The 26499-nt window shown below is 37.4% G+C and overlaps 1 protein-coding gene across 1 annotated transcript in view; it reads left to right on the forward strand.

The window, feature by feature from the left end:
• The window catches only part of CACHD1 (cache domain containing 1), a 213431-nt gene that overhangs the window by 54840 nt on the left and 132092 nt on the right, over window positions 1-26499 (forward strand). Inside the window, exon 2 of the mRNA XM_011369568.2 lies at window positions 26191-26253. Within this exon, the coding sequence (XP_011367870.1) occupies window positions 26191-26253 (63 nt within the window). The remainder of the gene's footprint in view (window positions 1-26190; window positions 26254-26499) is intronic.

Raw genomic sequence — 26499 nt, forward strand, 5'->3', positions numbered from 1 at the left:
GTCAGTACTTATTGAGTACTGTTACACTTCACTCTTAACAGAGACTTTGAAGCAAGTAGGGAAAGCATTGTCACTATATTTTTGTTATAATGGATGGTACAGTATGTAAAGAATAAGGTGTTTTGTGCTTCAAACTCTTTTCTTTCAGTGATAGTAAATGAAAAGCTTTGATATTGCCCTTTGGCTGTCTCCCTAGAACTTGTGTGAAAAGCACCGATATCTCCAAGAGGCACCTGCACTTCCTTTGCCCTTCTTTTGTCGGGAAGTGATGTGCCCCTGACTGAGGCCAGGAAAGACGTTAAAACAACAGAATGATAGCACAGAATCGCCTTTTTAAGTATATCTATGAATTTATTAAATAGCTTTATTGAGATATAATTCACATACCATTTAATTCAGCCATTTAAAGGGTGCAGTTCGGTGGTTTTTAGTAGATTCATAAATATTGCCAACCATCATCACAGTCAATTTTAGAACTTTTCCATCACCTCAGAAAGAAACTGTACTGTACTGTTCCACTGTCACCTGCATACCCTCCTCCGTCAGTCTGAAGGATGCAGCTAGTAATGTACTTTCTCTCCCTATAGAATTTCCTATTCTGAACATTTCATAGGAATAGAACCAGATGTGATCTTTTGTGACTGGATTCTTTCATGTAACTTAATATTTTCAAGATTTATCATGTCATAGCATGCATCAGTATGTGATTTCTTTTTATGACTGAATAGTATGCCATTGTATAGATATACCACATTTTATTCATCAATCAATGGACATTTGGGTTGTTTCCACCTGTGGCTTCTATGAATAATGCTGCTATAAGGATTTGTGTACAAGTTTTTGTGTAGACATGTGTTTCCATTTCCCTTGTGACTGGAATTGCTGAGTTAATATGGTAACTGTTTAATCGTTTGAGGAACTACCAGACTGTTTTACACAGTGGCTGCACCATTTTACATTCCGTCCAGCACTGTATGAACTTCTGATTTTTCCACCTCCTCACCAGTATTTCTTATTATCTGAGTTTTTATCTAGCTATCGTAGTAGATGTGAAGTGGTATCTCATTGTGGCCTTTGATTTACATTTCCCCAATAATTAATGATTTGAACAGCTTTTCATGTGCTTATTGACATTTGCATATCTTCCTTGGAGTAATGTCTATTCAGATCCTCTGCCTATTTTAAAATTATTTCTGCTATTGAGCTGTAAGTATCCTTTATATATTCTAGATACCAATTTCTTCTTATATACATGATTTACAAATATTTTCTCCCATTCTGTGGGTTGTCTTTTCACTTTCTTGATGATGTCCTTGGAAGCACAGAAGTTTTAAATTTTGATGAAGTCCTACATACATATTTTTTTCTGTTGTCAGTCATGTTTTTAGTGTCATGTCTAAGAATCTTTTGCTAAATCTAAGGTCATGAAGATTTATCTGTTTTCTTAAAATTTTATAGTTTTAGCTCTTATACTTAGGGTTTTGATCCATTTTTTAAGTTAATTTTTGTATAGGGTATGAGATAAGGATCCAGCTTCATTCTTTTGCATGTGACTATCCAACTGTCCCAGCACCATTTCTTGAAAAGACCCTTCTTTCCCCATTGAATGGTCTTGGCACCCTTTTCTAAAATCAGTTGGCCGTATGAGATTGGCGCAAGTTCTTAAAAGTTCTGTTATATAAAAAGTTATCGTTGGGGAGGTGGGTGAATAGTACACAGGAACTCATTATACTATATTTGCAACTTCAAAAGAAAAATATTTCATAAAAAATATTCTTGGGGCATAGGCAAAATTCAGGAGATTTGAGCTCATTTAGTAGTTTCCTCCTGATCATGAAAACACCAGTGCGGGGGAAAATGACTTCCTGTATTTTATTCTGGTATGGCCTCTTCTCCAGGTAAAAGAATATTGCATCTTGGCTGCAAGAGAAAGAAAGGACCCTTCGTAAAGTTTGGAATGATTTGAGTCCAAGGAACTAGATCATGCTATGCTCTAAGTGCTGGCACAGTTTTAAAACAAAAGCATAAATTGTTCTGATGTCCTGCTCCCATTCTTCCCATTAGAGCATTTGTATTTGAAAGTGTGGCAGTTGAATTTGAACCTGACTGGATACTTGATGATTTCAGGAATTATTGGTGTGATAATGGTATTGTGATTTTTTTTTTTTTTAAACAAAAAGAATCTTTACCTTTTAGAGTTTTATAGAAACTATTTGTGGGTGATATTATAGGGTGGGAAACTGGACATACGAATAAACAAGATAGACTGTTGAGTTGGTAATGGTTAAAGCTAAATAATGGTTTGTGGAGATTTGTTATACTGTTTTACTTTGTTTTATCCGTTTCCATGATAATATTTGGGGTGGGTTCATTCATTTCTAATACAGCAGTGGAGGCATTTTCGTTCGGAGCTACATTTGCATTACGCAGAAGTGGGTCTTCTGAATTTGGATGCCCTTTTCTAACTGGTGTGAAGGTGCATGTAGGAGCAATTACTGGAATACACACTTTTCAGAGGGAAACAGTATACAGAGGCTTTCTGTACCCATCTGAAGCCCTAATCATCTGCTACTTACAGTGTGTCCTTTTGGCTTTGTATGTTATAGATGCTAATCTGCAATGCCCTTTGTTTCATAGTTATGTTGTTTATTCCTCTGATGCTTTTTAAACCCATGATTCTGTAAATCTTGGCAATTTTTAAATGGAAGTTTATAGATAAAAGGTACATTTATGGGGTTATATATATCCCATAACTAGAGAAATCAGAAATAGCCTATAGAGAATTTAGTCACTTGGGGGTTGAACTCTATTTTTTTCCTAATCACTGATTCCTCTATTTGTACAAGAGACTTTCACATGCTTTATTCTTTATTGCCCTCTTTCCAACGGCTAGGGACCCCAGTAAATGTAGTATATGAGTCTTTATCCAAGAAAAGATTCTTGCGTAGAATTGTTACAGCTCTGTATTCAGATGACTAAAGCTTTCAGAACAATGTTGAATTGAAAAATCTGTACAAAAGAGGACACCATCTGGAAATTATTCTATGCTTTATTCTTGGTTTTGCTATATAATAAAACGTGAGCATTCCAACTTCTTTTGTAATTTTCAAACTTTGTGATGTAAATGGTGCCAGGCTCTGAAAAGGCTTGTAACAATTTTGCTGACTTTTTTGTTACTGTTTTTACTTATTTTCAATGAGATTATTTGTGTTGTTTTAGAGGAAAGGAACAGTTTCAAGCAGTTCTAGATTATTTTACTATTTTGAATAATGATAAGCAAGTATAGGAATGAATATTGACCTCTATGTGAATAATTTATAGGAAAATTTTCACCTTTTTCCAGAACACCCACTTCAGTGTTTTGTCATATTTGGCCCCATGTCTGCTCATATGCAACACGGTTCAAGGTCATATAGCACCACACATAGTATTTTTAACCCTTATCTTTATGCCATTGCACAAATTATTGGCTTGTTTGCTAGCTCATAGGAGGAGCATATGAGCTAGTTAGCACCTAACTATGTAAAAAGTCCTTTAAATACACTATATTTGCTTACCCACCTAACTGCATTTGTGATAGTAATGACAGCTAGTAACTAGTTCACTATCAAAATCCAGATAGGAGTTCTAGAAAAATATCATTCTAGATATAACTTTCGGTATTGTAAGAACCATTAATTGGCAGAATTAAGGGGAAAATTATCCTTTAAATATTTTTAATAATGTTTTTAAATTACAAAAACAACACGTTCAATGCAGGAAAAAGTCTGGAAACAAAAGCACTGGTGGCGATGATGCTGGTGGTAGTGGCGATAGTGATGATTATAGCTTTATTCATTGTGCTTGTTATAATTCTGGCTACTTATCAATTTCCATGTATCATTTTTAATATAGCAATCTCATGGACAAGAGACTTACTATTCCCACTTTTCAGATGAGGAACTTGTGCAAGAATGGCCAAGTAACTAGCCCAAATTTGCATTGTTAGTGAGTGGAGAACCAGAATTTGAACTTTATGTCCCTGAGGAGCCTTAACTTCTATCCTATATGTCTATACCCTCTATATCCATAATACCACCACTCATGGACAGTCTCGGCAAATGCCTCCCCACTCATTTCCCTTTGCCATTATCAAATATTATCATAGTATAAAATAAATATTATTTTGTATTCTGCTTTATAATTTTTCTGAAATGCCTGAAAGTCTAGACAAGAAAAGTTTGGTATTGGGTCTCCTGTCAAGAATGGCATTGAGAAATCAGTATGCAGTCAGAGACAGGGGATAAAAATATGATCACCCAAGGATTTGAAGTGACAGAGCTAGGGAAGAATCTCTCGATGATTAGTACATAGTCAAAGAATGTCACCTAGATATTCACCCTGAATTAGAAAACTAATAACCTATCCAGACATTCTTTTCCTCTCCTGAAAGACGAGTGGGTCAAATTAGATGCCCTGAAAAATCGTGTCCAGTTTTGACATTGTGGTTCTCAGTGCAGCTCACTTAATTCCTTGTCCTGGCTTTTTGTTTTTCCTACCACACTGTATTACTGATGACCAAATACAGTAGTCTGAAGTGCTTAAATCTTTAGAATTAGTGCTGTTCTTTAGTTTCAGATGTAGGTCAGACATTAAGGGGGCTGGCTGGCATTTTAGTATTTTCCTAAATATAAAGGTCACTTCCACCTAATTGATCCCACATGTGTAGCGTGCTGGTTAGATCTCTCTCTCTCTCTCTCTGGACACTTCGGGATTTCATTAGGTAATGGCAACATTGCATTCTTCAGCCTGCCTGTGAGATTACATGGACAGACTTGTGTGCAGAAGGGAAGTAGCAAACCCCCTCCTAGTAAACCACTGGGCTTCACTAATCTTATTTTGCTCTCCCAGAAAATAGTAGGTGAGGATGAGGACCCTGCCTACTCAGTTTTCATGTAGTTATAAAAATCTGAGGAATGTGAGCAACCATGTTTTTGTTTTTGTTCTGGGTGTATGCTTGCTTTTATAAATTATTATTGCTTTCGAATGGGCAGATGATCTAGGACCTGGGAAGAATTGAATCCGCATTAAGCGCTACTCTTAGGGCCAAGTAAAAACCTGCCTCAGCATTGCTTCATTGGATTTATGAACTGTGCAACTCCCTGGGACTTAGGATCAGAAGATGGGAGTTTGAGTTTGAGCTCAGCTCATTTGGGGCAAGCCACAACGTCTCAGAACTAATGTGCATTGAGTTGCTAAAATGGGCCTAATTGCATTGGTATCCGCCACACAGACTGTGTGAACTGTTGTCTTTTATTTTTAAGACTCTACATGCTATGGGTTCCTGCACATACTTAAGGTGTGCGCGAGATTCCACGTTATGGGTGGTTTCTCCTCTCAGCTGCCCTTTTCTTTTTCATTCATCTTTCAGTGGTGAAAAACTGTAAGAAATGATTCATGTTGACCTGTGTCTATGGGGACCACGAGGACCTCAAGTGACTTGTTTTTGTTTTTGTTTTGTTTTGTTTTGTTTTTTGAAGCGGTTTGAGAAAGAGACAAATGTAGTTAATAACAATAACAATGTTATTCCCGAAAGGAAAGAAAGTTCCAGCTTGCTATGACTTGTTTTGGAATTTGAACAGTCCTGAGAGGGCTGACTGCTCTGTAACAGAGTTTCTTTTAGACTCAAGTTTAAAGAGACTGGGAGTGGAAGGGAGGGCATTAGGAAAAGAAGCAATTAAGTTAAAGTTTCAAAATTGATGAAGTGAAGTAATTTCCCATTCCTGCTAATGCAAAAAGCTCTCCAGATTTATTTATTTTTTCCATGTAAGTCAGAAACCTTTTCTTTTCCTTAGGGGTGTCTGGAACCCTGCGATTTGAGAGCCCCAGCTCTTGTGAAGACCATTTCTTCATTCCTCCATTCTCCAACAACCTCTGGTTTGGGTTTACATTGCTGGGTGGTAGACTGTGAGCCTCAATTTATTACCAGATTCTTTCACAAAACCTCCAGGGGAAAGGACAGCCACACCCGTCATTTAGCCAGAGCGTCATGAGTGGATTACTTAGTGGAACTTTTCTAGACGCTCAGTAAACCTTTGGTGTAGCAAGCAATTTGGAGTCAGTAGAGCCTGCCTGATTTTTCTTGTTGGATAGATGGGAAGAACAACATAGGGAGTTAGAGATGGCTTTTGTTTTTTAAGGACATCTTTAAAACAAGTCAGAAAAATAACTTGATTCTTATTAAATGGCATAAAATGGTGAGTGCAGGGCAGTGGAGCAGTGGGGATGGATGCAGATCTTGCATTCATGGACTGGGATGCTGTTTCCGTCTACTTTTCCATTTCTACTGAAATTGTTATAGATCAAGGATACCCAGGAATCCTTGAGTGCAGCCCATGTGACAGCTAGACAGCACTCCTTGCTGGCATTTCTAAAGTGTACTACTTACTTTTTATTACGGAAACATTGTGAAGCCCCACTGGATTCCTCTTGATTTGAGCCTTTACAGCAAATCCGTAGTCCCTCTTCCCGTCTAGGTGACAGAGTAGGCCTTTCTTCAGGAAGGTTCTTCGTCCTGTGTTTTGCGTGGTAACAGTATGAACATACCTTCACACAGTGTAGTTGTAAAATTGTCTTGTGTTTAAAGCCTGGAGGAACTGAATTTTGACCTGCTGTGATTCAGTCTCATGGATTCCCTGGGTCATAGAGACTTTCGATTCTTTCTTAAAAAAAAAAAAAAAAAAAAAAAAAATTTCCTTTTTTCTTGTTTTCCTGATCACCATGGTTTAAAACCAATTTCCTTCTCTCTGTTTAAAGTAAAGCAGATTTTACTATTACTTGTAATATTGGAATGAGTTTACAAATTTATAAAAAGACTATATTTTCTTTTTTGAAATGGGGGTTCAGCAAGTACTGGTTACCACATGGTCTGTGACCTAACTCCTTACAAAAATCAAAATGGGTTTCTAAGACCCTTCTTTAATTAGGGTCCAGTTTTGAGCTGTGTTTCTGAGTTGTCACTTTGTATTGCTAATTGGCCCGGTGCTGTGGAATCTCACTGTCTCTGCTTTTGCTAGTGCTGACTTATCACATCCATTCTCTATGTTAATGGATGTTGCTCGATGAAGAATGAATTCTGGAAAGGAGCGGGAGATGAGTTTCTGAAAGATTATCTCCATTTATAATGCGAGCCGCCCTACTTTAAAATTCTACAATGCTTAATAAGGCTGGTATTTAAAATCAAATCTCTTACATGGTCTAATTATGTAGATAGATATTATTATCTCAATGTCCTAATGTGAGTTAAGTTTGAAGGCCTTTTTTCTTTCCTGTTTCTGAAGGGAGGTCCAGTTAATTTACTGCAAATGAAATAAAAAGTATTTTGGAGGAATAGGTTGACATTTAGCATTCTGGTTTGAAATCCCTCTGACTGTTAAATATTTAATGGGCTGCAAAGCATCCTTAAAAATTAAATATGAATGAGTTTTAGAAAACCTTGCAGTGGTATAAAAAATTGAGACCCACCCACCCCCTTTCAACTGTGAGTGTCTGCCTAGGGAATCTTAATTATTTTAATGACGATGACATTATATATTTGATCAGCATGGGGACTTCCTAAATAATGAAGTTAACATAAATAGGATCCTTCTGAATAACATCGCAACAGAGATTTATTTTGAATGAATTATTAGTTTTGTCTCTGGAGGCAAAACTCTACCCCTTTTTTATTTTTTGTTTAAAGTTAAGAGCAAAGTCAAATGACCAGAGAAAATTCCTTTGTTGAAAAAAAAATTTTCCTAGGTTTATTCCTTTGCTAAGGCTAATGCTTTATTTACTCTTGTGGACTAATGAGATTTAGAGTACTATAAACATTTTTGTGGGATCTCTGAAAAGATGATCATTATTACTATCATTATTTAAAAATAACTTTATTGACATTGAGCTTTGTAATTACATATAATTTTCTTTTTAAAAAAATCTTCTAATAATTGATGGTATTCCCCTATTTTCATGGCATGGGAATTAAATAGAAGGCTCTTGGATTTATTTTACAATGCTGACAGCTGACATTTAAAAAAAAATACGTTTTCTTACCATACTTTCCTACCTTTCATTGGGTTATGTTCTATTCTAGTTGCATGCTGTCCCAAGTATCAGTATAAACTGGGGGAAAAAATGGGATTTGAATTTATGAGTCTATAGTCTTGGTGCTTACTTTTGTAAAAGAGTATATAAGTTACATACGTTTTCAAAAAAATTATTTTTAATTAAATTCCATGAATTTTTCTTGAGAAACCCCTTTCTAAAAGAAATGGCTTAATGTCTGTATCCTGTTTGAAAGAATGGAGTAACTTTCGGGAACTATGCTGTAAATTTTTTCTGCCTTTGCAGTGATTGTGGAGAATATTGTTTCTCTCTCTTTCCTGTTTCCTTCATTTTGACTAGGTAAAACTAACACACTAAAAATGGAACCTATCATTGCTGGTCCTGTAATTACCCAGCTTTCAAACTTCTTTGGCATTTTTGATGTATCTCTCAATACCCCAGAACCAGTCAGCAGCTGAGAGCTCAAAAATGTCCCTTGTATCCTTGTCCCTTTCAGTTCTAGAACCATCAACTTATTCTAGCCCTCCTCATCTCTGTCTGTCTCTCTCTCTCTTTCTCGTTAATTACAGCAGCAACAACAAAAGTTATCATTTTTTCTTGAGTGCCTACTATGCGTTGGCTACTCTGTTACCACATTTTTACTGTATTAGAAATGAATCATCTCAGTACTAAGAATTGTTCTCCTATTATGCAGAAAATTGGGTGCAGAGGTAGGAAGCCTTAGGGGTAAGGTAATAGGCCCTGGGCTATGCGGTTAGTTAATGACAGCTGGGATTTGAATTCACAATAGCTTTTGACCCTGATGTCCATGTTCAACACTATATTATATTTCAACTTGCTAGTAATGGGTCTTACTTCTATCACTGCCCAATTATTCTACTACATGTACTCAGCAGATCAGTTCATTCTCCTGTTCTAAACGTTACTTCAAAGGCTTATTACTTCATTATTACTTCTAAGTCTTCACAGCATTGCTTCTAGGTCCTCCATGATTTTGCCCAAATCTACTTTTCTATCCTTGTTATTGTTTGTGATTGATAAGGATCCACCGACTAGAAAGAGAACAAAAAGAAAAGAGATGTCTTTGAGACTGACATTGATAGGATTCTATAATTAGGATCATTTGGTGTCTCCTGAAATAGCACAGTACCTGGCAATAAAAGAGTCAAGTGTCCTTTGTGGTCAGCATCTAATAGCACAGAACTGTTCTTTTCAAACTTAAAATTATGCTCAACATATTGCCCTGTAGTTTAATTGGAAGAACACTGGGTGCTTCATTGCTGATGCCTGGCACCTTAGCAATTTAGCATTACCCGGGGCCATTGAGACCGTGAGTCTCAATAACCCTTCCTAGAGGTTTTAGAATAGCAACCTTTAAATGAAAAGTGAAAACCTTGTTTTAAGAAATGACATTTGAGAAAAAAATCAAAGCCATCAACAAGATCTTAGAAATCTCTGTGTATATACCTCGAAAAAAAGTTAATTGGAGAAGGAACAAGCTTAAAAATAGTGAAGGTGTAATGTGAGACATTCATTTAGCCTCATTTACCTGGTCAAGGTAAAAAGTGATGCAGGGTTTTTTCTACCATTATTAATGGGTTGACTCTCCCCTTGAGCAGTTAATTGGAAATCCAGGGTAAGCTCACATTTCTGTCAGGATTCCCGCCTCCTTTTTTAAGGAAGAAAGAATGAAATAAAAATAATACTTCTTCCCTAGGAATTTGTTTTTTTTTTTTGTTTTTTTTTGTTTTTTTACGGCTGAGAAAATCTTATTGGCCATTAATTGTATATCACATTTAGCTATCTAGTTCTCTAATTCAGAGCAAGTCTGTTCATTGCATGGAGTGCTTCTCTGCTGGGTTTGTTCCTTAAACTTGGAAATAAAGCATTGTGGACATAATGAAAAGTACCCTGATTTAATGCCTGCCCCAAACGCCTTTGAAAGGAAACACTGCAGAGGTCCAAAAATCAGGTAGACACCAGGGAATCCAGTTCAGTGTAATCTAATGCAGTTCTACTGACATTAAGCAAAAATGTTCACCTGCCTGCATTTTTTAGTGTTTATGGATTCTTCCAATTATTAATTAGGGTCGAAAAGATTGAGAAGGGAGGAATCCAGGCAAACATACGATTTGTTAGGAATCGAATCTTAGGAATCTTGATGCTTAGCAAATACCGCTGCTTCTACTGTCTCTTTGCTTTTCATTTGTTAGTGACTTGGGGCAAATGTGAATATATATGCAGGGTGTAAAAATGCACATACATATGTATGCATGCATACACGTATGCATGAGAAAGAAAGCGAACTGGAACAATTACAAAAAAAGACTGCCTTAAGGAATTTTGGGGGGGGGGAAGGTAAACAAGGTCAATAAGAACATAAACTCTGGCAGAACTCATATCTACAAACTGAAATGTGTTTAGAGTGATTCTCAGATTGTTAATTTGCTTATTACCCTTGATGTCTCTCTGTTGGTTAGAGAAGTGTTTGTTACACCAGCACAGACTGAGTGTGTTCACACACTGACTAGTTAGGTTGGTGATACTCTGGGCCAGAGAATCTTCCATGTCATGGTTTAGGTTAACGCCAAACTTTTATACTGATACCTGAATCCTGACAGCTTCTGTGGAACAAATTAGAAGGTAGCATCACACCATATATCAAAAAATAGCACACCTACTATGTGCTGGGAAGATAAATAAGAATCTTTATCTTTGAGAAATCCAGAAGATATCAAGGGTGAGGAGGATAGATGTGTAAATAAATAGTTGCAGTGCATTTTTAGTGTTAGGATAGTGGGATGCTCTCATGCATGGAGATCAGGAAGGACTTTTTAAGGAGATGAAAATTAAGGGAGCCCTAATGATGAACTTAACAGGTAACTGAGAGGCAACGTGTATTCTAGGTAGGGGAAACTACCTCTTTGAATGATTCCCTGTGCTATAAATTCCCAGTGGGTATGTTTCTTTCATGGTAGATGTACAGCTTTTACCCTTCTCATAAATTCATTAAATGAATGGTTCTGGGCCCTGGGAACACTGTGGGGACAAAGCAAAGTCCCTGTGCTCATGTGGCATATGTACCAATATGGAGAGACAGACAGTGAAGAGTAAAATAACAGGGCATGTCAGATGTGGCAAGAGCTCCTGGTGTTGCTGTTTTGCATAAAATTAAATTTGAGCAGAACCCTGGAGGTAGGGAGGGAGCAAGTCCATCCAGAGCCTTTGTGTTTCAGAAAGAGGGAAAAAGGAGTGCGAAGGCCCTGTGGCTTGGAAAGTCTTACCACATCTGAATAGCAACCTGGAGGCCAGTGTGTTTGGAACAGATTGAAGTGAGATGAGCGCAGTAGGGAGATTGAAGGGTGTGCATGACATAGTAGTCTTGGAGCAAGACTTTGAACTTTTACTCTGAATTGGTTTGGAAGCAACTGGAGAGTTTGGAAAGTGACAAGAGCCCTTGGCCTTAGAGTCAGCCTCTGAGTTCACATCTCAGCCCTGTCACTTACAAACTCTGATTTCTCCTCTATAAAAAGAAGCTTATTATTCTTAACCTTAAAGGTTATATAATGAGGAAGAGTAAAGTAATAGTAGTATTACTACTAGGAGGAGGAATAGATGACGGGTAAAGGATTTGTTTCTATCGGTATCTTTTGGAGAGAGAGAGAGAGGCAGGGTGTGAATAAGCGATGACTGTGGCAGAGTGAGGGCAGCTGAGTATGAGAGGTAGAGTTCTGAACAGAGCTTCAAAGTGAAGCCTCGCAGAGGCTGGACGGTGGTTGCCACAGATGAGGAATAATGCAAATTCTCGGGTAGCCAAGGTTCAACCGTGAGTATTAAAAACAGCTGGGCCTTTCGGAGACTGAGCAGTCCAGTCCACCTGCAGTCAGTTTTGAAGCTGTGTATTAATAAATGAAGAAACGCTAAACAGTTACCAACACTGTTATATTTTAAATATTTCAATTTAAAAATTAACTCAGCACAAAAGTGCAGCATAATTGTGCCATTCGGGGACCCATTTCAGCAGTTATTTTTAACGACCGTATTTAGAGAATACTACATATACTACATATATGCATGGTATGTTCTATTAATGGAATACCAGTGCAAAGTTCATAACAGATATCTTTTTCTTTCCAATCTGTCCTTTTATCTCTGTGACTAGGTATAAACTCTCATAAAGAGAGAAGATCAAAAGTGTAAGTTCGGAACTCTCGATGAATATGAATTTCAGGCCAAAACAACCAATGGCCAACCAACTAACTCTCCTTCTGTCTTCCCTGCTCTGCACATCAGGCCTTAGTGTTCCCTGTTGGGTGCTGAGATTGAGGCTCTAGGTAACTTTGTATTGTGTTTGGATCCCATGTCCCTTCCTCATGCTGGCCACTACCTACAACTTATGCACATTTGTTTATACTGCCCTCATTCCCCCTGCACCGTTAGCTCTTAAGGATAGAACTGTTTTAGTGCTGTGTCCTCCAGAGCCTAGCTCAGAGCTGGCCCATAGTCTGTATACAGTAACAGAAAACCAAGCTAGACCACGACTGGAAAGTGAATATTTCCAGAACATTCAGCTGGAGAAGGCTAAAGCTAGGACAAAGGAAGCTCACCAGCTGCTCTAGCAATTTGAGGGACCTAGAGATCTTGATCCCAGATTGGAGCCATGGCCTCCAGGGAAAACTGGAGTTTTGGGAAGAGCAACGGCCACCTTTCTGTGGATGGATGTGTGACCTTGGAGGAAGCTGCTTCATCACAGTGAGCCTTATTTCCTCGTTTGTAAAACAGGGATAGCAAGCCACACCTTTCTGGGTGATGGTAAGGCAAAGGCATGACAAATCAGTCTTTGTTCCTGCTTTTCTTCCTCCTGTCCTTTTAGGAAGCCCTACCGAAAGCTTATTTTAGCCCTAATCCTAAACATGGTGGCTGCAAGCGGAGAGCAGCTGTTAGTGCCTGAAGATTTGGAAAATGCCCCTTTTTTTTCCTTCTAAGTGGTCAGCAGTAGTGGACATTTCTCTTTCCCTCTTTTTCTTAACTTTTAAAAAATTTCTTTTAATCAGACCATAAGTTAGAGTATACCTAATGGAATTTGGGATTTATACGGAAACTCAGTACAAGGCAATCATTACTGACATGTTAAGGAGATTCACAGTAGAAGTGCTATGAAAGGTTCCCCCGTGCAGGACTTTTCAAACAGCGATCAGTAGGCCACCTCCATCAGGACTGCATTGATGATTCTTATACATACTGGCTTTCCCTGCGCTAGTGGACTCATTATCTATGGAGGTGGGGGCCCAGGAATCTGCATTTCATAACTAACAAACCAGGATTTGTTTCGTACCTCTCAAGTTTGATAGCCACTACCTTAATGATGTAAATTTGCTTTATGTAACTCATTGAGTACCTACTACATGCTCTCCATATTCCTCACATAGAAAATAACTAAGTCCTTGCTGCTATGACCATGAGGTAGATATTCTTGAGATATAGTTTGCATTCCATTAAGTCACCTACTGAAAGTGTATAATTTAATGGTTTTTAGTGTATTTCCAGAGTTGTGCAACCATCACCATAATCTAATTTTAGAACATTTTCACCATCCCGAAAAGAAAGCTTATATGTGTTAGTAGTCACTGCCCAAGGTAAATATTATACCCATTTTTAGTGAAGTGAAAATGGAGGCTATGGGCATTTAAACAACATGCTTCCAACCCTTAAGTAGTGGAGCTGAGGGCCATCGTCTGACATCCTTGCTTCCAAAAGCCATGCTCTTTCCGCTATACCATGCTCGCTTCCAGGAACTCGAGCCAAATTAAATATTTACTTGGCGGGGAGAATAATTTGATGTTCTGGTTTTATCCTTGTTCAGTAGTTTTAGATAATATAGTTTCTCTTCCCATTCCCACTGGCTTTGTGGGGTAAATAAATAGGGTTTAGTTTTTAGTTCAGTATCCTGTGCAGCCAGATTCTTAAAAATTACATGAGAAATCAGCATGTTGAAACATCTAATAATGGAAGACTGAAAGCTAGGAGAATCCAGTGTTTGGTTCTCTCTCTGGCTGGTTATCTATCATATTCCTTGAGACTTGGTTTTTCTTCCGTCAAATGTGGAAGTTGTACCAAAACTTTTATTTATCCATTAAGCATTTGTTGGACATGAATGGTGATTACATTGGATGCTAGATATTCAGAGAAATAATAAGAATTTTAATACAGCTATACTTAATTGGGCAAAAACAATATGCCAGACACTAGCTTGATCATCCCATTCAATTTTCACAGCCAACCTAGTAGGTGGTGATTATCGCTTTGTTTTGCCTCTGTGGAGTTGGAGGCATGTTGCTTAAATTCCCATAATGAAACTTAGGCCCAGAAGATGTAAATAATTTGCCACGCAGCTGAGGTAGCTGAGGTCTGGATGATCCCAAAGCCCAGACCTTAGTCCCCACACTCCTCTCCAGGTGAGTAGGAGTTGTCCTTGCTCTCTATGAGGTCACTACTAATGATGATAAACAAATACGTGCAGTACAATGTGAAAGTAAATATTTAATGACAGCACTTAAAGGAGATTTAATCTTTTTGCCTCTGTTAGGGCAGGTCTGGGAAGGTGTCTCAGATGAGCCCTTGCATTCTGTTGGAAGTATAGCTGATTGTTGCATTTCCCCCTCTCCTGCAGCCCCTATTTGCTTAGCATGTGCAGGTTGGATTTTTAGGACTCCTTGCCTCTCTCCCAGTAGAAACCCTGCTTGTTGAGCAAAACTAGATTGGAAGGGATCAAAACCTCTGCCATGTATTTTGCAACTTCCATTTACTCCTTGGGCTTCCTTGGCGTGTTTATACAGCCTTGAGCTCAAGTAAACTAGAGATTTAGGGTGTGCTCAGACAGGTGCTCTCCACCCGGTCCTATAAATAATCAAGGGGAAAAGTCACTTTAAGGATCCAGCTTGCATGTGGGTTTCTAAAGAAACTTGAAGAAGCCAGTTTGTTGAGACTGGGAGCCAAGCTTGTAAAGGCACAGGGAGCTAATGTGAAAGCCATTTCCTGGAAATATACAGTTTTTAATAAGTCTTGTCACTTTGGAAGTCTTCAGAAATGCTGACTTGGCAAAGTTTCTGACACTGGGATGGGGACATGGGTAATCTCAAATGACTTTTTATTCCTGGGAATAATTGTTCTTTTTGAATGAGTTTTAAAAGTTACTGTATGTTGAGCTTTTATCGTGTGTAAGGAATAAGTGCTGTACATCCATTGAACCCCACAAAAACCCTTTGAGGTAGCTATTATTATCACTTCAGTTTTACAAATTAGGAAATGGAGCAAATCTAACCTCTCCAAGGCCACCTAGCTGGTTACAGCAGGATTTTGTTGTGTTTTCTTAATTCCCCTTTCACATTTCTATTTTTTTTAGCCCTAAAAACTTGAAGAAAAATTTGAACCAGTATTTATTTATTCATTAAAATTATATCGTGAGTCTGAGCCCAGAGAACCATCATTCATCAAGATGTTAGTTAATTATTGTTGAGACTCATGGCATGTTGTGCTGGAGCCTTTACAGGCCAGGGTTGTTACCATGGCATTTGATATGCGTGACAGGCACCCTGACTGTGAGAGCCTGAAAAACAATACAGTCAAGGAGGACTGGGGAGACGTTCATGTATTAATATTAGCATCACATTTATTCCATAAAGGCTAACTGCTTTGATTCATGTTTTAAATGTCCACATTTAAACTCATCATTCTCAAGATTGGTTTCCTCTATTTAAATTTTCATCTTAAAAAATTCATCCCTTCAATACTTGGTCATTCCTTCTGCAGCAAGCTTTACAGCTATGTTTATAACATTTTTTTTAAAAAACAATTTCAGTCAAATTATATCAGCAAATGTAATTGTCTTGAAACATCTAGCCATGTGGCAGAAAGACCTAGCATTAGTGGCTTCTCAAAAGTTGAGCAATTGGTATTTCAATAAAATTCTAGCATAATAGTAGAGTGTAAATTTTAGGATCACTGAGTTTTTATATAATCTAACCTAGTTTTCTATCTCATAGGTGAGGGAAACTAGACCTAAGGGGGCTAAATGACTTCACTAGGCAGAGAGCTAGTGTAGTTTGTACAGAGCTGCAATTCAACATTAACTTTGTGATAAGTTTTGATTTATAGTTTCTGTACTTAATGATTTTACTTAAAGCACCTCTTTTAATAAAAGAATATATCAGAATTGCATTTATAAAAATTCTATTTAGATATGGTATAAATGAACATTTCATTTGAAAAACATCTAAAACAGCCCTACAGTAGCATGTTTTAAAATGTCAAAACCTAGTCTTCAGCTCAGAATGCAGCGCTGCAACTGTGATTTAAACCACAACAGTTGTTTTTCATTAAGTTATTCTTAAATTATTTTAACAAGTATTTCTCAGTCTCATTCCATAATATTGCTCTGTGCAAGTACTATAGGGATTTATGCAAAATCGCATAAGACAGTCCCTCGGAGGGTTTTGTAATTTTACAGAGGAGATAAGACACGTGGGAAACTTCAATTCAAGGTCCTTCTAGTGTCATACTAGAAGTTGATCCAGTTCATTTGGTTCTTAAAGTTGTCACAGACCCTTCGGAAGGTAACTGTTTTCTAAATGGACTTGACTTTTTTTTCATGAGAAGGCTTAGGAACAGTTTTAGGAAAGTGGGTGCATGGTTCTGAGCATGTGGAATATAAACATTTTTAAAGCACCTATTTCATCATGTCACTCCCCAGCTAAAAATCCTTTTAACAGCTCTTTATTTCTTGGCAAATATACATTTATTCATTTACTCATTCAAAAAATATTTACTAAGTGCCTACCATATGCATAAAATTTTAACTTCTCTTCCTGGCTTGAAATAACCTCTACAGTCTAGCTCCATTATTTCTATTCCATTTAGTTCAGTTTTGTTTCCAAGAGCTCCCATTGTGAAACTGACTTTGTATCATAATTATTTGACTTTGGGGTCTCTCTCTAGAATGTAAGCTTTTCCTAGACAATCAATGTCCTTATCTCTGAACACCCCCATTTCCAAGTATACGAGCCAGTGCTTCGTAAGTCCTTTTGGGGATTTTCTTGAGGCCAAGAGACCTAGAAAGTATGGTCCATGTGGGCAGAGATTTTGTGTGTTATGCTCATTGTATCCCCAGCATCTAGAACAGTGCCTAGTTCAAAGTATTTAATATTTAGTGCTAAGTACTATATGCCAGACCCTCTCTGTGAACGCTCTGAAATGCCCTCACCCAAGCTCTTTTTCTCTTTTCCTATTTAAATCTGACCTCAAAGTTGAACCGAAGTCTTGTCTCTTCAGAATTGCCATTCCCTCCCCCCACCCCACTTCCAACTCTGACAGCACCTTGGGCCTGTGCCAAACATACTGAGTTCATACCGAGTCTGTATTGCATCGTTCACTATTACTTCTTACTTTTTAATTTTAAATTTCTTCTCCCAACTAGAGAGCGAGCTTCTTTAAGAATATGGTGCTCTATTTTACATGGTTTCTGACTCCTTCAGAAAAGATATGATCGATCGACTGACTTATTAATTAAACATCATCACTTAGGTCTGAAAGGTTAAGCATTTCGGGGTTTCCAATTCCCATTCTCAAAAACCTGAGCATTTGTGTGGGTTTGTGCACACACAGAACACTGCATATTGAAGGCTTATACACTTAAAGTGCCATTCCCCACTCTAAGAATAAATGCACAGCCATTAGATACCCCCCTTTTTTATTTCAAGGTGAAACAAAACAAAACAAAAAGCCTTAATGGAGATCTAGGCGGTGGGGAGTGGGAGAATTAGGAGTTAGGGGAGTGGAAATTTGGCACCATCTGCTAAGCGTTTGGGCAACTCAACTTTCCATTTCTGAGAGATTGCCATGTGCATTGTCATGAATATTACTTATAGTCAAATTACATTGGCTAAAGACTGAATCTTTCCAACATGTGGAACTGATTTACTTTCCTTTTTCCCTTTTACCCCCTTTGAAAGCCAAAACAACGACGACCAGAAAAAAAAAAATTCAATAACCCTTCCGAAGCTTTATTGCATTTGGGGAAGTGTTTCCGTCTTGTTTTGCTTCTCTTTGTTCTCTGGGTTCATATTTACCCACCGGCTCTCCTGGTTTTGAATCTACAACAGGAAATCAAGTGATCAAGACTAGAAACTTTGCTTGCTGAGGTTATTGCTTTAGATTTTTCCCTGCTAAACCAGACTGTGAGCTATTCCTTTTTGCCTGTAATTTCTTTTGAGGAATAGAGTGGACTAAAACAGGCAGCCCTTTGTAAAGGTGACACTTGTCACTGACTTGTGACTCTCCCACATGCTTTTTTACTATTCAGAGCTCATGTTGGTTTGAAGGGTGTTAAGTTAAATGCCATCAGACTAAGGAATTAATGATTTGATTCTTTTGTGAACTTGAAGTATCCACTCAGCTGTGTGTGTATATACTTAGAGCCAAAAGAGTACAGGGAAGGAAAAACAGGTTGAAGGGGGAAACATTTTTTATCTTAAAGAGACACAATATCCCTCCTTTTTTTTTTTTTTTGCTAGTGGTTGCGTAGCCAACCAAAATAATGATCTGGATGATTTAATGCCTAGATTAATGAATACACAAATGCTTACTTAAGCTTACTATGTACGATGTACTGTGCTAAGGAATTGTAGCACGGACTAGTTGTCAAAGAATTTACAACAAAGTTAGAACATAGCAATCCAAAAGAGTGGAAGGAAATGAAGAATAAACAGTAGTTGGTTTTTAATGAATAATCAGACAAAAGATTTTTTTTCTCTTTAATATTTTTACATTTTCTGCAGTGAACACAGCAAAGACAGTGTTTGCTGCAGGGGTTCAGAGAAAGGAGAGCTTAGCACTGGTGGGAGGTTGTTAAGAATGAAGTGGGACTGGAGTTGGTAAATATCTATACAGGTATTTTTACTCTCCCCATACCTTCGACTATCATAGAATAACTATCATTAAGAGAATGTTCTTAAAAGATTAACAATAATAGAATAGAAAAATATTAAAATAACTATCAAGGCTGTTGAATAACTTTCATAATGGTGTGTGAAATACACTTATAATATTTTTATTACTCTCTATGTAAACTCATCTTCACATTTATGGGGGTAAGTGAGTTAATATATGTAAAATACCCAGTGCCAGACAAATAGTAAGCACTATATAAGCAATACCTATCATCATTTTTTATATATAGCAAGCTTAAAAGAAAACAAGGAAGTCCTTAGGCCAGGACATGTGTACCCAGAGTACCATTTGCACAAGGTCGTCTATTGTCTTCTGATTAGTTTTGTTTTAAATTCCCAATCTAGGCCTCTTCCTCTGCCATGATTTTCAGTACCTAAGTATTTCCTTTTGACATGAAACTGGAATAGCCCTGTTTCTTGCAAGTCACTGTGGTGTTCGAGATATAATTTTTATAGTGAGGATCATGCATGAGCCCTTGAACTTATGTTTTCCTCTGAGAGCTCTAAAGGTAGGGATCTAGTAAAATGCTTCTTTGTAGAGTTTAGTTGTAACTCTGAATGTATCCCCCCCCCCTTTTTTTTAAGCGTGACAACTCAAAAACGTCGTTATCTGTTATAAAGGAAACGCATGCTCTATTTTGAGATGAGGGGTGGAGAGGAAAGAAAATATATTTTGGATTCGTTATTCACAGGCACACCATGTTACAATTTTGATCACTTTCTAGATCTTAGATATTTTGTCTGTTAAGATAATGTTTACACAGAGGATGATATATAAACTTTGGAGTAAGGCAAATTTTGTATCCGGACATGACCACTTATTGATGGTCAACTTCGAGTAAACTAAACCTCTCAACCTCATAGTAACTATGATGAAATATTTTTGTGGATATTAAATGAGATAATGTGTTGTAAAGAGCCTGAATTCATTCTGGGCCCTTGGTAATAAACATGGTAACATTATGGTAATGTATCCCCCCATACATACACATAATTAAAGCATTTGTTTTAACGTTTGCTACTTTAAAAATATTAACAATAACAAAAATATACTTTTAATAGCCGGACAATATAGTTTTGATTGAACGAAGAGTAATTTCATCAGCCTCCTATTGTTGGACCATTTAGGTTATTACTGAGTTTTCTTTTTCGTGGTAACCTTTTCAGTACTCTTGGTAAACTATTTTCTTGAGCCACCCATATCCAGAATGAGCAAGTTCAGAGATATTTCAGAAGCATAGATTTATAGCAGCAGATTTGTGATGAGCCTCCTTAAAGAATGTCATTTTTCTGGACATTCCATATGTTTCACAGTGTGAGGTTAAATAGTCTGATAAGAATCAGACAGTGTCTAATCTGGACAGGAGGGATCTCTTAAAACCTAGTAAAAGGATTATTCATAGGTTATGCTTAGGGCAGAATAAAGTCATGCATATGTTTTCTTTCTGAAACACTTAAATTAAGTTGCCTTTCATTCCCGGTCCAGGATTGTTGGAGTTTGTCTTAATGACAGCCAGCACTTTCTCTTTTAATGGTTAATACTGGTCAGCTTCTTGAGATAACTGTGGTGATCTATATTTTCCTCCCCTTTGGCCACAATTCCTAGATCATAGGAAGAGAGCCAGAGCAGAATTAAGCTATTAATGAACTGTCAGCCAAATTGGCTTGGGACAGAGACCTGTAAGTATCAAGAGAATAAGCTTTTGAATAAAATTCATTCCTGCATTTTCTTAGCAAAGATCAGAGAGGGAGACCAACAAAATCTCATTAGGCTTTATAGAGGTATTTATTTCTTCACAGTGGTATTGTGCTGTACCATTCATTTAAATATCTAGTTAAAATTTGGCAGAGCTGTTGGAAGAGTGAAGATGGGGCCAACTGCTTGGACTGACCATCTTATTAAAAACTCGTATAATTGTTCCTGTTTCAGCAAAGTGGAATTCTCTTGCCATCTGTTAAGCAGGCTCAATTAAATAGAATTTGGAGGGAAGGAGATGCTGGGTAGGGAGGGTGGTTCAGTGGAGCGAGGTGTGGGGACAGGAAAGGACTATGGTGCAGCCCTTAGGAGGTGAAGGGAAGCAGGCTACACACCACACAGGCACATGTGCACACATATGTGCACACGTATACAACAAGATGCCTTTTCTTGAAGTAGAGGTAAGGGGAACTGAATTTGACTATGACATGACTTTTCAATTTCTAACTTCATTTGAGTTGAGCCTCCCTTTTTGGGGAGGAGGGGGGCAGGCAATGCTTGGGGAATAAAAGAGTCAAATATGCAAAGGGAAGATTTGATTAAATTGTGTTCTATAAATTTAGAGCATCCAGGTTGGATGAAACTCCAGTGAAAAGACACTTTTTTCTTGCTGAAATTGCTGGGAAGCTGAAGAACTAAGTAATGTTATCTACTTAGAATATGAGGGAGCAATTAATATGTAGCCTCAGGGAAAGCTCAGAAGACCTTATCTGTGAATTCCTATGTAACTCTGGTTGGTATGGTACAATTTCATCTGGATTACAGGTGGGTTATCCCTTTTTCTTTGAGTATTTATGATAGCCCAGTTAATAGATTTCTTGTCCTTTTTTTAAATGCATAAATAATTTTAAGAACATACAAAAACATTTGGCTATGATGTATCTTAAATAGATTGCCTAGAATGTATGTTTAAAGTAAATTTATTGAAGCATCGCATACCTACAGAAAAATGCACAATCATAAGTGTACAGCTTGAATTCTCACAGAAGTGAACACATCCCTGTAGTCAGCACCCAGATCAAGAAATAGAACATTTCAGCATCCGAAAAGCAGTCTTCATGCCCTATTCTGTTCACTTTCCCACAAAAGGTAACCAGTATCCTGACTTCTAACAGGACAGATTAGTTTTGCCTAGTGTTATATTTGATATAAATGAAATTGCACACTTTGCGTTCTAGGGTCTGGCTTTCACTCAGTATTATGTTTGTGAGAGTCATCTTGTTGATGCATCTTGCAATTCTGTGTTCATTCTCATCCCCAAATATGCCATTGTGTGAATACAGGACAAATTATCTGTCTATTCTATTGCTGATAATCATTTGGATGTTTTCCAGGTTGGGGCTGTTATTAGTAGTGCTGCTATAATAGTCTCATGCTTTTCTTTTGATAAACATGAACACGCTTTTGCTCAGTATATACCAAGGATGGGAACTACTGGGTTATAGGATTATACATGTAATTAATTTTAGAAGATACTGCCAGTTTTCCAAAGTGTGTGTATTAATGAGAGAAAGGTCAGTTTGTCTTTAGATCAGAGTACTCAGTTCTCACGAGCATAAGGATAAAGGCATCTTGTTGTCTTCTTTGGATGGTGGAAATAAATTTAATAAAGAGGATTCGGTGAAATATTTCTAGTTAAAATAATGTTTTAAAACTCCACCCATTTTAATGACCCTTTCACTGTGCAGTGAAACATATTTTTACTTTTAGTATTCGATAAGAGTAAGAAAGAATAATGAGTAAAGGTAGGTAATATCTTTGCCATCTCTTCAAGAGATTTGTACACTGAGGAGAATTCAGACTCCCTCTAGGTAGTGCTCAAATTAGGAGTTCAAATTTCTGGAATTCCTTTGGTCCTCCAGGGAACTGGGATAAGGGAAAGTGACAACTCGGTAACAGAATGCAGGATACCTACCCCACCCACCCATTCCCTAACCCTGTTACTGTGAGTAAATCACCCATGAGCATTGAACAATGTGACCTTTTGGGATTGCTCATCATTTTCATGTTTTAGGAAAACTTTTCCATTTCCATTTTTCAAGTCCTGTAGCAATCAAGAACTTCTTTACCCTGAGGTCATCAAAATGTCAGCTAGATATGTCACTTGAGATTCCTGGCTCAAATTAAAAACAAAACCCTTTATTCCTTTTCACAGTTTCACATAGCAATAGAAAGTAATAAATAAAACCTTTGTCTGGGATTCTTAATTACTCCTGACATTGGCCATATGTATAAGGTTATGCCAACACATTATATCTTGCTCAAAATTAAATGGATAAAAAAAAGATTCTCATTTTTTTCTGCATGCAGGCATTCGGATTCCTAGATTATCCTGTACAAAAATGTGAGGTGAATAAACTTAATAGCAGTGCCTGTTTATAACTCAAGACCTAAGTTCAGACCTCAGCATTTGAATTCTGACTTCTGAGCTGTAGTTTTTAATCTGTAAAATTGGTTTCAGATCCCTGCTTTGCCTACCACATAGGCTTGTTGTGGGGATCAAATGTGATCATTTGTGTGAAATTGTAAACTATAGAAGTTCTAAACCTAATAAGCCTTCGAGAGCTGGGCTTAGCAAGCCCTGTGTTTTAAGAAAGACGGTTGCTATCCATTGACAGGGTGTAGTGGGAACTCACTGTGTACCTTGAGATCATGCACACACATAAACCTGAACTTTTCACCTTGTATCAGACATGGCTGGCTGACCTGTTTAGTCATGAATTACTTACCTAGGTTCTACTGGCCTCTCACTAACAACACCCCACCTCCCGCCCTGCCCCCAGCGGGAGGGAAGGAGAGGGGCAAAAAATTCTTTGCTTTGGTGATAGCTCCATACTATTAGCAGGTCATCTTTCTGGGGGAGGAGTTAGAGGGTTGTATAAAATAGGTAGTCTACAGAATCATTACTACTCATATCTAAGACTTTCTTGCTTTTTAAATTTCCTTTTACCCACCCACATTTATTAAGTATAGAGAATATGGAAATGCCTACAAACTATAAAAGGATCTACATAGAAGTATTAGCAAATTATTATTAACAATTGTTAAGATAATAAGTAAAACAGGGACCAAAACAACCTTGAGAGCACTTCCCAGCATATATTCCTTATTGTTAATGAGGAACTCACCTTTTTTAAACACTGGAATATCACTTAGAAATGAAATAAGAAATTGACCACACTCATCAATATTTGGAGACACTACATGAATTGTGAATAATGTTAATTTTTAATAAAAGCATTTTTTGGTACTGAGAAGGTTTTGAAAACCAAATTGTATAAAAGTTTACAGTATGATCTGGGAGTATGGGTGGCAGTGACATTGACCCATGCTCTAAAAGCATTATAACAGTGATCTAAGGTGTTCACCAGAACACTGGAAACTTAGAGTTGCAGGAGTGGAGGTCTACAGGTTCATAATCCCTTTCCCAAAATAAGATGTTTCAGCATTCAGAATCCTAATGCCCCTTGATGATAAAATACCCTCTGTGAGATCTAGAGCAGAATCCTGTAATCAGATAGCTTATTACATCTGCATCAGAATGAATGAGTACTCACATTAAGTGGTTTAATAAAGACTATAAAATCAGTTTAAGTTAGGTTTACTGCCAGATAAGTTCAGGTCATGTCATGTTTTGCTAAATATGTGGTATTTGAAACTTTCAATTTTCAGAGCCTTTTGAATTTTGGAATTAGGGATTCTTGATCTGCGTTATGTTTGGGTGTTAACTCCTAACAGGAGTGTTTTTTATATGTGTCAAGCTAACCAGGTAGCAAATTCTCATGAGACTAAACAGAGTTAGGAACACTGTACCTGGAGTTACACTGCCTGGGTTCAAATTCTAGCCTTGCCAAGTGATTTTGAGTAACTTATTTAACTTCTCAGCATCTTAATTTTTCATCTTTGGACTGCAGTAATTTTCTCCTAAAGATTAAATAAAGTTTGCATATGCAGTACAATGTGAACATTGTACTAAGCACTCAAAAAATATTCATCAGTTTCCTCATTTGTTTAATGGAGATAATAATACTGCCTGTCACAAAGGTGTTTTATGAGACTTAAATAAGTAAATAGATATAATGTACTTAGAACAGTGTCTATCCCTTAGTAAGCGTTCAATAAATAGTAGCCAATGTCATTATCATTATCACCATTACAAAAAAACTGTACCTTTCCCATCAGCAGAGTCATTTTTAGGAAAGAAAAAAATATCTGTTGAATGAATGAGTGGCACATTAGAAAATTATAATAATTCATAATTAGCATTTTGTAGACTGTGATCCCATCCCATCTCAATTCTTCCCGTTTGTTTCTTCCATGCTCCCCACCCCCGCCCCCATCCCAGCACCTTGATCTTCATTTGCACTGCACTCAATGAACTTGGCACTTGTCTTCCGCATTACAACCAAGCAGGTGTGTTAGGCTGTCTCAGATGCTGACAAACTTTGGCAGTAGGATAGAAAGGAAAAAGGGAAATTTTGGCTGATGTCTCCATATCTGACTCCTGATTCATCTGGAGAGTTCCAGAGGTAAAAGTTTCAGGATAAATGATGAAGTTGATGCTGTGTGTGTGTCTAACAGAAACATATCTTGGATTCCAGTTTTCTTGTCATATTATATGTTAATCTCTTGTGATTGCTTAATAATGACAGGGCTTGATAAAGTCCGAAATCTGCAGAGATGTTTTAAATGCAGGCAATGTATGGAGGAGTGGGTACTAGCTAGGCAGAGACCGGTGGAAGAATGTGTGCCTGTGTGTCACAGTTTGGACTGATGTCTTGGCACGGCTGTCATATTTCCTGGCATGTAAGAACTTGATCTCTTAAGGCCACACGTATTTGGCAAGTCCTGTTATGTTATTCTCTCGAAGGGGTGCTTGGGTAATGAAGGTGATGGATAATATTGGGTAGGTATTGGTTGGACACGGGGACAGGAGAGAATATGGAAAGAATCCTTTTTAAAGAGTTTCGTTACGTTGGATTTTAGTGTCTGTAAACAATTACAGCATTCAAGGAGTTCAAGATTTAAATGAGAAACACAACTTTGTCAAATTATACCAGTCGGATAAAATGGCATGGGCTCCGGAAATCTATAATTAAAGGTATTTTTGAAAATGAAAAATATACTGTAACATCTGGTTTATTTCACTACAGAAGTGTTTGGGTATTGCTTATGCAAGCGTGATTGACTTTGACTGATATTTGGATTTTTCTGTGTAAAATAGCTATTTTAATTAAATTTTTTTTCTGCTTGATTCTATTTATGTTGTAAACAAATTATTCACACACACAGAAAACAACTGTCTTCTGTAGAAAACCTAATGTGTTCATTTTCTTTCTGTTGCAGCGGATATTCAGCTCCTTTGTTTACACTGAGAAAATCTCAAATGGAGAAAGTGAAGTACAGCAGGTAAGAGGTTATTTGGTACTTGACATTCTCTGTCTCTGTCTCACTTTTGGAAGTGGCTTCATTACTCTTTCCGAGCAATCTCCATGTGAAGTTTCCTGTTCTTATGATTCCATATATATCTTAAGCGTAATGGTGACAACCTCACACTTAAGTTCTTACAGACAGTTGAAATAATAGTTATATGGGCAGTTTTCTGTTGTATGTGTAATACTGTGGAAATATTAAATTCCTTTTTGTTTTGGAAAT

The sequence above is a fragment of the Pteropus vampyrus genome, unplaced genomic scaffold (assembly GCF_000151845.1).
Source record: "Pteropus vampyrus isolate Shadow unplaced genomic scaffold, Pvam_2.0 Scaffold151, whole genome shotgun sequence".
NCBI classification, from domain to species: Eukaryota; Metazoa; Chordata; class Mammalia; order Chiroptera; family Pteropodidae; genus Pteropus; species Pteropus vampyrus.